The 13,415-nt window shown below is 34.7% G+C and overlaps 1 protein-coding gene across 2 annotated transcripts in view; it reads right to left on the reverse strand.

Annotated features, from left to right (window-relative positions):
• Window positions 1-1,179: 1,179 nt before the first annotated feature.
• Window positions 1,180-13,415, reverse strand: part of Abd-A (abdominal-A) — a 33,368-nt gene continuing 21,132 nt past the window's right edge. Inside the window, exon 3 of one of the 2 annotated variants that reach the window (XM_008203021.3) lies at window positions 1,180-3,322. In XM_008203021.3, coding sequence (XP_008201243.1) covers window positions 2,919-3,322 — 404 coding nt within the window. In that variant the 3' untranslated portion in view covers window positions 1,180-2,918. 2 annotated transcript variants of the gene reach the window in all.

The following is a 13,415-nucleotide window of genomic DNA, read 5'->3' on the forward strand; positions in this document are numbered from 1 at the left end:
AGTTATCAGTACCAACAAAAAAGGAAGATACTCCTACCTTAAAGTACTTGTAGAAAAGAGGTGTCGTGACTATTACGCAATGCTGAAAATTCGACACTTACCCACATTTTGGCAGCAAACACATATGGATTAAGTATTGTGGTAACAACACTCGCGTTTTTTGATCTCGTAGGAATTCAGTTATCTTGCACTTGAGAGCCAAAGGCAGTACCGTGATAAAGCAGATCCGCGAATTGGGAACAGACCGATTACATACATCGATACCCGAGTGCTGGGCAAGTCGGTGTTTTCAGAATTTGCAAAATTGAAACATTTTTACAACGCAAAGCACGGTACCACCTTCACCCAACACTTCGCAAAGACACACTGACCTTATCTATTGGCAAGCAGCGATAAAAAAGGGTAGATGTTTCAACGAGAAATCGTCTTTTTTGTAAAGATTTTTTGTCGAGACGCACCGCACCTTGTTTGTTTCCAGAATTTTATCTCAGTGGCGTGCGGTAGAGTTTTGACTAAATTTAAAACACGTTTTATTCATTAATAACATTGAAATTGAAATTTTCCAATCCAGCTTCGTAACCTTTTCAATCAAGGAGTTAACAAAACAAAAATTATCCAAGCGGAAGTAGAACTTTTCAATTTCTTTTTTCATAAACGAATTATGAGTTTAGGTCAAGGACGTTGGTATTTTACAACTTCTAACTTATCAGTCCATTAGCGACAAAAGATAATTTTTAATTATTCAAACAATTTTTGAAATCGTCGCCTCTGCAAAACATTTTTTGTTGTAAAAAAATCACTAGTTGGTCACAAATCACTATTTTTTTTAATAGTTGATGTTCTAAATTTTTAAATTTGAAATCAGATTATTAAAAAATCTGAACTGTTCGTATGCAAATTTTGTTATGAAGCTGGGGGTTCCTTTGGCGCTAAAACACTCCGAAAGTTGGAAATAAGTGTCTAGACAGGAAACGCCCTCTAAATTGCACCGCGAATTCGAAGTAAGTTTGATTATTTCCAATTTATGGTTAAGGCCGTTACCATTACCGGCATGATACGGTGTTTACGGAAGAGCATGTCAGTTGCATTATATTCAGTTTAGGGTCGTTGGCTGAAATTGGATATATTCCAAGTGTTGCGCAATGCGGTCAAGCATCCCCGAGTTTCGCAATTAAACACTTTGTATTTCCAAAGAAATATTTATTCAGTTCAGACAATCTGTACAATACATCTTATAGGTTATACAGTTATATATGAAACATGGCATCAAAGCAAATGGTAGCACTATAGAAGTGACGGTTTTTATAATACATTGAAGAGTAATTCGGCTTGGAGAGCTGGTATGGAAGTCTACCTCAAACAGTACGAAACATGTACACTTACACTACTTACGATATTATAAACATTTTATAAATTACGTTAATTACAGTCATACAAACGTTCCACAACAAAAAAATCGCACAAATGATATGGTTTTCTATAAAATGGTCGAAAACGGAAAGGGAATAACAGGTTTACACTGACGACAAACTTAACAAATGTTGTACCAAAGATATGCTCTGAATCATTTCGTTCGAAAATGATAAGGATTGCACGTGTTTTTCTAGAGAACTAACAACCAACAAATTATTGCACTTTTAACAAATTTCGGTTTCATCAATGCAAACCCAGTTATAACGAAAAAGTGTAAGTCAATACAGCTTCACAAAATCTAACGGATTTTCTATCACAGGCTGAAGAGAGCTGCAAACATTTTCAGACTCGAACGGAACAACAGTCACACCGGTGTGGGGTTCGAATGAAAGCGAAATTAATTCCAGAAGGTACACATCGACTAAAATAAATTAAACGAAATCCTAGGCAAGTATTGGTACTTGTACTACATACTGGTTGCTAAATATGAACCTACTCTAGTAAGCTTTTGTTTCCTTAAAAGCGTTAATCAGTCCAAGTTTGCTTGAATATAGGGAATTCATTAACAATACGTCTACATGGCCGTAGCTATATGTATTTACAGTAACTGTTCTGTACAATATTAATTGATAAGTGAAGGATCGGTCAAACAACTCAGTAATACCGAAAAGAAAATAGAATTTTTCTCAAAAAAATAACAAAAATGGCGTATACGTATTCATTTTCTTTACATATTAAACAAAAAATTTACATTTTGCTTTACAATTTGTGACTTGAAAATATTGTACAATTTTACGTATCTAAATGTGGAGAAGGCTCACCCGCCAACAAACTATTACATAGTTTACACATAACAACATCAATAATCTAAGAAAATATTTTACACGAGAAGACGAGTTGGGATACGACAATAGCTATGAATTAGAAGGAAAATTACGCTTAGATGTAAGTTAATTTTTGTTTTAATCTACTAAACTGTATTTTTTTAGGTTTTTTACTACCCTGACACCAAATTACGTATAAGAGTACTAAGAGTAAAATACTCGGCCGTTTTTCAGTTTTCTTTAGTCATCGGAAAAACTGCTGGAAACTTGTAAAAATATATGAGTGAGTCCTGTTCACTATAATATGGCTGGTTGCTTTTCTAAGCTTGGCACAAAGTTAAAACAAAGTAAAACGTAACAAGCAACAAATCTGCGAATTTCACTATTGAAAAAAAACAAAGAGTATAAAAACATGACGCATTTCAAATGCTTGTTAAACTTAAATAATTAATCACAACAGTGGTACGTAAAATAACGTCAATGAGTTTAGATCAGAACCTGATCGTCTAACTAAAAAAATACTATAAAAATTACTTTTAAGTATAAAATATTAACGTGAACACACTACTTTATGTACAACGAATCAAAACACAAATAACGAAGCTTCTTTGTATAAAACAAAAGGTCAAGTCACTCGTCACTAGAGTCCAGTCACTGACACTTGTCGGAGTCACTGCACAATTATGTAGGTACTTTCGAGACGGCTTTGAGTAGATCGGAGCCCCCACTTTTGTCCAAGCTCATCTTCATGGGGTCGTGGTGGTGCTGGTGGATCGAGGAGTGCGTCTGCTGCTCGATCTTCTGCTGCTTCTCCTGCTGCTGCTGCTTGTGCCTCTCCTGCTCCTCCCGCTCCCGCCTGGCCTGCTCGTTGATCTCCTTCACCGCCCGCAGCTCCTTCTTCAGCTTCATCCTCCTGTTCTGAAACCAGATTTTGATTTGTCTCTCTGTCAGACACAAGGCGTGTGCGATTTCAATGCGTCTCCGCCGGGTCAAATAGTGATTAAAGTGAAACTCTTTCTCGAGTTCTAAAGTTTGAAACCTTGTGTAGGTCTGCCGACCGCGTCGTCGAGGGCACCCGTTCGGACCTGCAACAAAACGCCGAAAGTCAATAAAAGGAGACTTTCTCTTTTACGGACGCTGTAAACCCTTTATTAAAGAACTAAAAAACTACCCGGAGAAATGCTTTAAACCGTTCGGGCGACTTTCTAAAGGGTTCGGGAGACAGTCAGCATCACTGTCACTGAGACGGCTATAAAATATAACCGTTACGGCTCTAAGCCCTGTTTACGTCGAGAAAAAGCGCAATAAAACATTCGGACGATGTTCGATTGACGCTTTATTGTGCCGAAAAGAATTCAGATTTTGACCAGAAATGCCACTAATGGAAAAATTCCACGATTGCCGCCTGCACTCGAAAAGTGATTAATGGGAGGTTTATTGCCCGGATTAATGACCAAGCACGGATGTTACAATATTTAACATTTAATGGCTTGAGGAAATCAATGCTTTGATGTCTGTATTACGTGCCCCCATACTGCCTAATTCTAAGTCTTTATTACCACATCAAATAAATCTCACTCAAACTTTTAACAACCGATATCTACATAAGGAGCCAAAGAAAATCGGTTAAAAAAGTGCACCCGATTTGCAATTTGAAATTTAAATTCGGAAAAATGTTCCCGAAAAGCAGGTGCCAAATGTCATTGAAAACATTAAATGAGTTAAAGCTAAGCTAAAATAATTAAAAAAACCTTTTTATGTTAATTTAAATTGTTACAACCCTTCTGAAATAAGGACTGATAAAAAAAAGACAGCTGTAGTAGATTGTCCTTTAGAATTCAGTATTTATAATTGCCCTGATTGTGTTATAGTAAATACAACAATTATTATTTAAGCTAAACATAAATAAAACTGATTTATTATGAATACAGAGCCTGCTCTACAATAAAAACAGAACAAAAATGCCTTAGCTGATCAATGAGAAGAGCTTCAAATTCAGGAAGAATAATAAAATATTTATATAAAATAAAGAAAAAAAATATGAAAATATTTCCCTCCCGAGCTTGACAAGGTCTAAAAAGCCAAGAAAAAAATGTCATTTTGACTTAATAATACATCGATTTCGCTTGCCGCTTGCGAAAAAATTGAGTTTTTATCTCAAATGCGTGTTTAAATGCTCAAAAAGAGCAAACATTACCCCAATTTAAAATCCGATTCAACTATTTTTTGGTCTTCTTTGAGGATATTTCGTACTAAAGTACTGATTATTGACTCAAAATGTGCATGATAAAAATGTGCATGGTAAAAAGCACAACTAACAACATTTTCAACGCAATTCGGCCATTTTTATAGAAATAATTGCGTTTTTGGCTGAAACATTTCATAAATACGTAAAATACCCAGATATCATTTTTAATCCCGTTTTATCATTTTTAATCCCGTTGTGAGTTTTTCGTTCAAAAACGTGCTTAAACGCTTGAAATGGAGAAAGTAACGGTGTTTTTTTTTGGGTTTTTGGGTAACTGACGAAGTTTCGTCGAACAGTCTTCCAAATATTTATTTTATCAAGTTTTATGATTTTTCAAACTTTGATTCTTAGCTCAAAAATATCATTAGCCATTCGCAATTACTCTATTTCCCACCCAATTCGTTAATGAAGTTTGTTGAATAATTGTTTTTTTAAATGAAAAAACGTGCTAACACAATTCAAGGACTGATTATCTAAGCTCAGTTTAGAAAAATTTTCCAAGCACTCCTAAAAGCTCGAAAATGCAAAAAATTTAATAATTTGGTTGAAAATATGATAAAACTAACTTAAAAATATTTGGGTTGATTTTTGAAAATTTTGACGAAGTAATTACGTTTTTAAAAATACGAGGCAAAACGCATGAAACAGGCCAGAATAAAATCTCGTCTTTTCGGCTTAATTTGTACGAAATTCCTAAACATAATCGCATATCGTAACGTACTAACTGTCGCAAAACGAAAAAATATTAAAATTTTTGGCTTAATTTAGTAACTTTTCATCCCACTTTACTAAATTGTCCAGAGAGATAACAAAATTTTCTACTTAATTTGGAAATTCTTTAACGTAGTTTTGCTTAAATTCGGCGAAATAATTGCATTTGTGATTTCAACAGGCGGCGGAACAACGCTTGAAATTGCGACTCAAATATTTTGAATTTTCTTTCAAAAATATAATGGTAAATGTTGATTAATGACTTCGTTTTAACTCGAAGCACACATACAGTTAATTTGAATTATTAATTAAAACACATTACTATTAATTAACTTCTTTGCATATTCATGAACTGAATTGTTGCTTCCTGAGATTCGTGTTCGTATTGTGCTTATACCAGCCGATAAATTTCGATTTTTTGCGGTCCCCCGTCTGGTACACACGCCTGAATGGCATTCCTCCGCTTATCCTCATCCTTGCAGTAAATCGGGCGAAACGGCGGCGCATTTTGTAAGAAAGCTTCCATTAATAGCGGCATAATCGCATCCTTTTTTCCGCCATCTCCGTCATTAACCCTCTCTGGAAATTTTTCGGTTGTTGCCCCCCGAAAATCCCTCTTTACGCTTTTCCCTTCGTTTTTTCCGAATGTGTTCGACGTATCAGCTTATTAATGTCTTACTGCTGTCGGTGTACACGTTAGAGATAAGATACGGCCCTCGGTACAATGGAATCCCAGTCGGCCAGGGAAGCAATATGGCGGTCCCGGTCGTAGCCATGGCAACCGGCCCTTCACCGCAGGGTTCGCCCCTCGCACTAAATCACCGCCGGAATGATTTACGGCCCTTAGACCGATTCCGAATGGTAATTAATGCAAACCCATCCATGGTTGAGAATCCAGCTTTTTCGAATATGATAGGCCATCAGCAGAGTTAATTGTTATGGGAAGACGTCGCTCACATCTGCTACGGGGAATAAATGTATGCAAATCAAAGAGAGACTGTGAGTGGAGGTGAAATCGGGAAATTCAGTTCACGTATTTTCGCCCTTTCCTTCACAGTCCTTCGACCGACGCAGCCGGTGCAGAAATCGTGACTGAGATGATATTACGCTCAACTCCCAATCGAGTTTTCTTGAAACGTTTTAAACATTTATCATGACATAAACTTTAAAATCCAATTATCGGATAATGGATAGACGAAGTTTCACAATCTCGATCAAGCCCTTGTTACCGACACTTGGGCCAAAACCTAACAATTATCACAACTGCCATTCCTTTTAACACGAATTTTTAGATTTTATTTTCAGTTTTTACTAACAGTTCCAGTAGAAGTTAGTTTTTCTTTATAGGAACTCAGTACCAGTCAAATTGTTTGCACTTACAATTAGAGCCACATTTTTAAAATTTGAAATATGAGTAGAAAAAAAATTGATGACGGACGGGACACAAAAAAGTCGTCATAAAAATTCTGGTAAATTAAAAAGCACTAATTCCAACAACTATTTTGAAGTAAGAGGTGGAACCTGTTGAAATTTTTGAATTTACTTTTTGTTTACACGTGACGGACGGGACAAAAAATCTTGTGTGTGAAAATAGCTCTGAAAAAAATATTCAGACGGGTTTTAATTATTAAAGACTTTAACAATATTAAAATTAGACAGTGGAAATTAAAAATTCTTGGTTTTGTAACGTAAGAAATAAAAACAACATTCTATGTTTGTGATGACGGACGGGACAGCAAGTTATAAAAATTAAAAAAATCATGTTATTAATCAATTTATTTAATGATTTCCATTTTATAAACGACCAGAAACTAGAAAAATACTCTTCAAAAAATATTCAACAGTACTAAGCATTTTACTACAAGGCAAAAATTCTTTTATCGCAAAATTTATTAAGTACAGCGTGTCTCACTTAAGTCTTTCGAGCTTAATATCTCAGTTATTTGTCAATGAAATGTTATGAAATTCACATTTACACATATGTTAGGAGGTGCTTTTTCAATTTTTCAAGGAAAAAATTAGGTTTTGTTGTTAAAAACTTGATCCAAAATTTGAAAGTATTTGGGCAGTCACCTTTTGAAATAATTGATAAAGCATTGCCAAGCAGCATTTTGTGCACCACTGAAAAACCTGTCAAAAGATTGCGTGCTGTTAGATAAGTAAAACTGTATTAATTTGGTAAAATTACTTTAAAAACAAACAGTGACAGAAATTTCAGTGTTGTTAAAAAAGAAACAATATTTGCCTATGGAAAGTGTCGTTGAACCTCTTGTGAAACGCTATTCAAATGAAGCCTTTATAAAATTTAAAGATCAAATAATCGGCAATAATTTGAAGACACGGGAAGCGTACGTGAACTTAATCGAGTGAGGAAAAAAACGTCACTAGAAACGAATTAATTGGGGCGTAATTCAAGTTTTCGAAGAGAATTCAACCAGCAGTGTACTAAATATTTCCAAACTCTTGAACGTTCAAAGGTATAGAATTTTTCAGTTGTTGTTCAGTTTTTCAGTCTCTTTTGATAAAATTAAAGCATCCAGTACAGCAAGAAATGTCTTTCAAGGATGAGTTTTTTTAACATCTTTTTCAATTGACCATGAATTTTTAAACATATGTCCTAAATGATTTATCAATTTAAAAAAGGCAGGTAAAAATTTTGTTTTTGTTGTTGGAATAATTGGATTTTAATCCTTAAACTCTAAAGTATCTGCATTTTAAATTTCATAGAAATCCGTTGACAAATATCTGGGATATAAGACTCGAAAGTTTTAGGTGAGACACCCTTAACTCAACATTACTACAATCATTTTGAAATTTCGGTGTCAGTTGCATTTTTCCTGGAATGGCTAAAAGAATTTTTGATTGCAGTAAACAACGCCCCGTTTATTTCTCTTAAAATGGTTTTGTGTGTTCAGAGCGGCCTAAAAATTGGAATTAGGCGAGCTAGGAGTAGATTTGTCTGTAGCGGTCCCTGGCGGCAGCGAGGGCACAGTTGGGGTTAGCATCTCGTTATGTAAAGTGTCTGTTTACAGGCATAACTTACGCATTCTGCCTCGCCCATAACTTGAGCAGGCTGGCAGTTGTAGCCAAAATGATGATGGCAAATGGCTCCACGACAACCATTTTACAAGCAATTTCTAATCTTCTAATAGTCATCAAGTGATTTGTTAAATTGGTCGGCCTTTTTCTCGGCCCGAAAACAAACGCCTCGCAAACACGGATTCGCCTAACATTGAACAGACACCATGACTAATTAAATTTGTTGATGTTTGAAAGATGAAAGCAAAAATTGGAAAAGAATTATTTATATAATGGGAGGTTTATTTATAAATTTTCTTTAGTTTGGTGCGACTTGCGAACTTTATTGCCACATCAATATTTCGCCGTTTCTTTGTATTTCGACGACCGATGAACGAGACTCTATACACGACCAGTTTTCCAAGTAAACAAACAGCATATTTGAACTGTTGAACTCGAGTGCGGAAGACAAAGAATGTGGATGGCGTGCCACTTACTCATAACACAAGCGGAAAATTAATATAGACCATTACTCGGACAATTTGGATTAACATAATTGGATTGTTGCTGCTCATAATTGGTTGTGATTATCCCAAGCAAATCAACATTATTAATTAACAAAATGCAACCGCACTTTTACAACTGATGGGGCATTAGCACGCCATTCGGACACGGAAAATCGCACAGCATTCCGAATTTTCTCTTGAACAAATTGTTTTTTACGTGTCAACTTTTAACACGTGCAATTTTCACGGATTTATGACCGCGTAAGGTCACCAAGGCCAGATCTCATTAAAATTGTAGTCAGAGACAACAAACAAGTCAGTGTGCCTCAGTCTTGCTCAAGTACTCAACACGTAATAATTTTTCGAAAAAAATTGAAGGCGTACTAAATGGTAAATCACGCGTAGGAGACGAAGGCTGTTAGTGCCATTATTCCGTAATAAATTTGTTGTTTATTGCACTCATTAGAGGCAATATCGCGTTGAAAACGCACCAAAACAATGGCATTTTTTGGTGTTTACGCTTTACCCACTTTCTTGCGTTTTACTTTTACTTATCGTACGTTGTAGAAAACAGGTGATAAATAATTCAAACAATGAAATTCTTCATTGAACCTTTTTGTAAAGCCTGCCCACGCCAGGCGCATAAGAATAAGACAATCTTATAATAGCATTATTTAAAGCATTGTCTCGCAAGACAAGTAAGACATTCGTTCTTTTATGCCACGTAATCCCACGACGTCGAGATAAACCCCCGTATCAAGTATCTTTTTCAAACGGGATAATTATGGCACATTGAGCCAACTTCCAAAAACATAACGCGGTTCCGCCGAAATGTAAATGTAATTTTCGTGGAATAATTTGTAAAGTCGTAGTTGGATCGAGTGCACACATAAAGAAATATGTATGTTTCAGCGATTGGATTAAACTCGTGTGAGGAATTCGAAATGGCCGAGAGCACGAACCTGAGGCTGAAGGAAGTGATAACTATAAAAGTAACGTTAGGGCGGAAATGAAAAGTGCGAAGAAAAGGTAAGAAGCAAGGTCGGGAACGCCATCTAGACGGACCGTTCGCACACTTTACGATTTCCAAAATCGCTGGGGTGGATTTTCACAGGAAGGACCACGAAAATGGAAAATCTGGACACGGAGTAATGACACGAATAAACGATTCCACACATTTTTGCTTCTTTGACACCTCTGATTAAACCTCGCCAAAAGTATTCCAGTCTGTCCAGTCCATTAAATTTTATTTCCCCACTCATTAATTTTATTGCGGTAATAAGGCCTAATTGCCAGATAACCGCAGTTTTTACAAAATCAATTGTCAAACACAGCTCTGGGAACACGATAAAAAATATTCGGCAACTATAAATAACACAAACTGAGATAATTTATCGTCTAAGTGGTTCAGTTTAAATTGATAACTATATTTTTGTATCGCCGACAATGAAAAGAAACTCAAATTATTTCCAAATTTTCAATTAAGTGATGAATTTCCGCTATAGGATGTTGTGAATCTTTTATAATAACCAACGTCAAATAAATTTCTTTAATGGGTGCGTGGGATAACAGTAATTAAAGTATTTTTTAGTTTGGAAAGTCGAAAGATGAGCTCATGGATGAAACAATTATGTATTGAAAAAGTTGCTCATTTGAGGCCGATAACTTGAAAAGTAATCCAATTCCTGTAATTCCTCATTAACTGAACGAAATTACCAGTGTCAGTGAAGTTTAAGCTTCAATAAAACTACTCAGTCTGGCTGTTACCATAGTTTAAAAAACAAGCTGCTAAGCTGCAACAAACACGAAACATTTTTATGGGTCCAGAAAATCAATAAATAAATAAGGAAGAAGATTTTTGAGATAAATAAAAAGAAAATAAACATAACTTAATTATTATAAAATTGGTGATAAAAAACTAGTTACTTGTAATCTTTTGTCATCATCTTTGCGACATTTCACGTAAAGCGAACAATGAAAAAAAAATACGACAACCTGAAATTTTGTTAACAATGGTTCCCCTAAAATGTATTAATGTAAATACAAGATAATGTTTTTCTGAGCGATTTATTTTTTATCAAGTTATTATTATTCTAATTCTAAAATTTGACCAAATATGAAGGATTTATAAAAATATTTATTGATATAAAATATTTAAGATTGTGTTTTACCTATAAAGAAAATTTACTGTTTCTTGTAACTTTGAAGCCAGATTCAGAATTTGAAATTTTTTTCATGTAGTTAGTTAATCGGAAGTGGTGTTTCAAAACTTGGACCATTTTTTTTATTAATTATATTTTTTTAAATAGCTTAAAATAAATAGATAAACGCGTAATTTCTGGCGAAAACTGGCAGTTCACATATAAAATCTATACGCTATAAACTATTTTTTAAAATAACAATTTTTTAAAAATGGTCCAAGTTACAAAAATTCGGTTTTAAAACTTCACTTCCGATTTTCCACTTGAAAAAACGTCAATTTCGAATCTAATTTCAAAGTTAAAAAGAACAATGAATTTTCTATGCAAAGCACCATTTTAAATATTTCATAAACAATTTCCAAAAACTTTGCAAGTGAGTTAGTTTCATTCAAAAAAATCCCTATTTTTTTTACAAACATAATTTGTACGAGACTAATTATTCCGAACATGACCGAATTTCCAAATGCCCCTTTTATCTGTCCTACTTTGAACTAAGCACACACAAACAAGTGTGAAAATCTCAAGCAAAATAAAGTGACATTACACGTTTTTAAGGAGAAACCATTAAAAAAATCAACATCTTTTGCGAAATCAAGTTCGATGATCGTCGTTTTAGTCTAGCTTTCTTAAGTTATAAAGAAAAAACATTCAGAAATAAATCTCTTATTTACTTTTTGCGTCATCTAGGACTAGAAGTATCTGGAAAAAAGAAAACCATTTTCAATAAATAATTCATGATCACATTGTTCTGGGTGTTGTCAACTTTGTCCCGACATTAACTATTACTTATTCATAAGATTCCTGATTAAAAAATTTGATTTATTATTTATTTAAATCACCGGCAGTCTCAAGATCAAGTTATAAATGAAATTAGTAGATAATTTTCAAAATAAACTACAATTGAGTCTCCTTGTATTAATTTTAAATTCCCCTGAAAATTATTGTTTCAGTGTTTTTATGTCCTCTAAATTTTCCAAGACTGTACAACACATTAACGAATTCGTTGTCCCATAAATTAGTTAAAAATTCGGCAATTTTAATGTAAACCTGCCACGACTCGGCTAAAATCCTGAGTTATTTAATTCGTTTAGTATCAAACACGACATAATATACTTCGCGATAAACAAGCCGATAATTCTTGGTGCCAAGTCCAAGCGGGTTAATTACCCTTTAATCAGCTTGATGCGTTTGTGCTCCGAAATTTCGAACACTTCTCACTGCATCAACCAATAAAGCGCCGCGCTGCTCCGCGTCCATTAAAATAAAGCACAATAAACAAAATATGCGCTGCTGATTGTAGAAAGAAGTGAGTAGCAACATTCATTGTCTGAATCGTCGCATTTCTGCAACACATTCCAATTATACCGAGCAGGATGAGCAGTTTGGACTGGAAAATGGGCGCTTGCATACAGAGTGCAATTTGAGTTTTGCGTCCACGGCACTCGTCCTGTGTCTCGCTTCAACCTGTGCAGGGACAGCAGGACGTGCAGTGATTTTCCTGCAGGAGTGCAGAACTGCAACACTAGCGCATTGGCGGGGTAATGTGGCGTTATCTTCATTTGCGCGGCTCATGTCAGCCTACTGGGATAGGATATGCAGCACTGTGCCCCATTATGGAAGAGTATGTGTGGTTTGCATCGTAATGAGAAATGCAATTTTATGCTGAAATGTACACGGAATTACAGGGCTGCAATGCGAATTCAAATATTCAGCACGAGGGTGGCGCGGGACCGGATTTTCATCAACGCTTTAATTACACCGAAAGCGAATTTTCAGCACAAAATCGAAAAGCACACAATGTGCCTGCAGCAGACTTGCCACGGACGCCACTGGTGTGCAGTTAAACCTAACTGGAGGAGTAATGACACCGGTAGGCCCACAACTGCAAGCCGGAGAATATTTCGCAATTTTTATAAACTTTTATAATCATTTTAGAATTAGACAACTTTGTTCAGTTTAGAAAAATTCTAAACAAAACTATTATAATAGAGTATGAAAAAGATAGATTGGAGAATGTAGAAAAAAAAATAAAAAAAGTATTAATAGAATAATTTTTAATATAAGGAAGAAATAATTCTAAAGAGGAATTTACAAAAGAATCTAAATCTTCTTAACATAATCTAAAGAAGAGTCCGAACTATAGATCCAAAGATAGCTTTAGAAATCAATATAAAGAAAAAAAATCCAGAAGAGTACAGAAACAATGCTAAAGTGTATTCTAGAAAAAATGAAAAAGAAGCAGAGCAGGATCTAAAGACAATCCTAAAAATACAGACGAAATGTTTATAAAATAATTTTGAGCTAAGTCTAGAAAACAATTGTAATAAGTATATGGAGAAGAATTTATAAAAAAAAAACTGGAAATAAAACTAGAAAATAATAAGAATCGGCTTTACAATAAAAAAATTAAAAATTACAGAGACTATGCTAAAAACTAATGTAGAAGAATTTTATAAATGAAACTAGAGAAGAATTCACAAAAGAAGCAAAATAG

This window comes from Tribolium castaneum, chromosome 4 (genome assembly GCF_031307605.1).
Source record: "Tribolium castaneum strain GA2 chromosome 4, icTriCast1.1, whole genome shotgun sequence".
Taxonomy (NCBI): Eukaryota; Metazoa; Arthropoda; class Insecta; order Coleoptera; family Tenebrionidae; genus Tribolium; species Tribolium castaneum.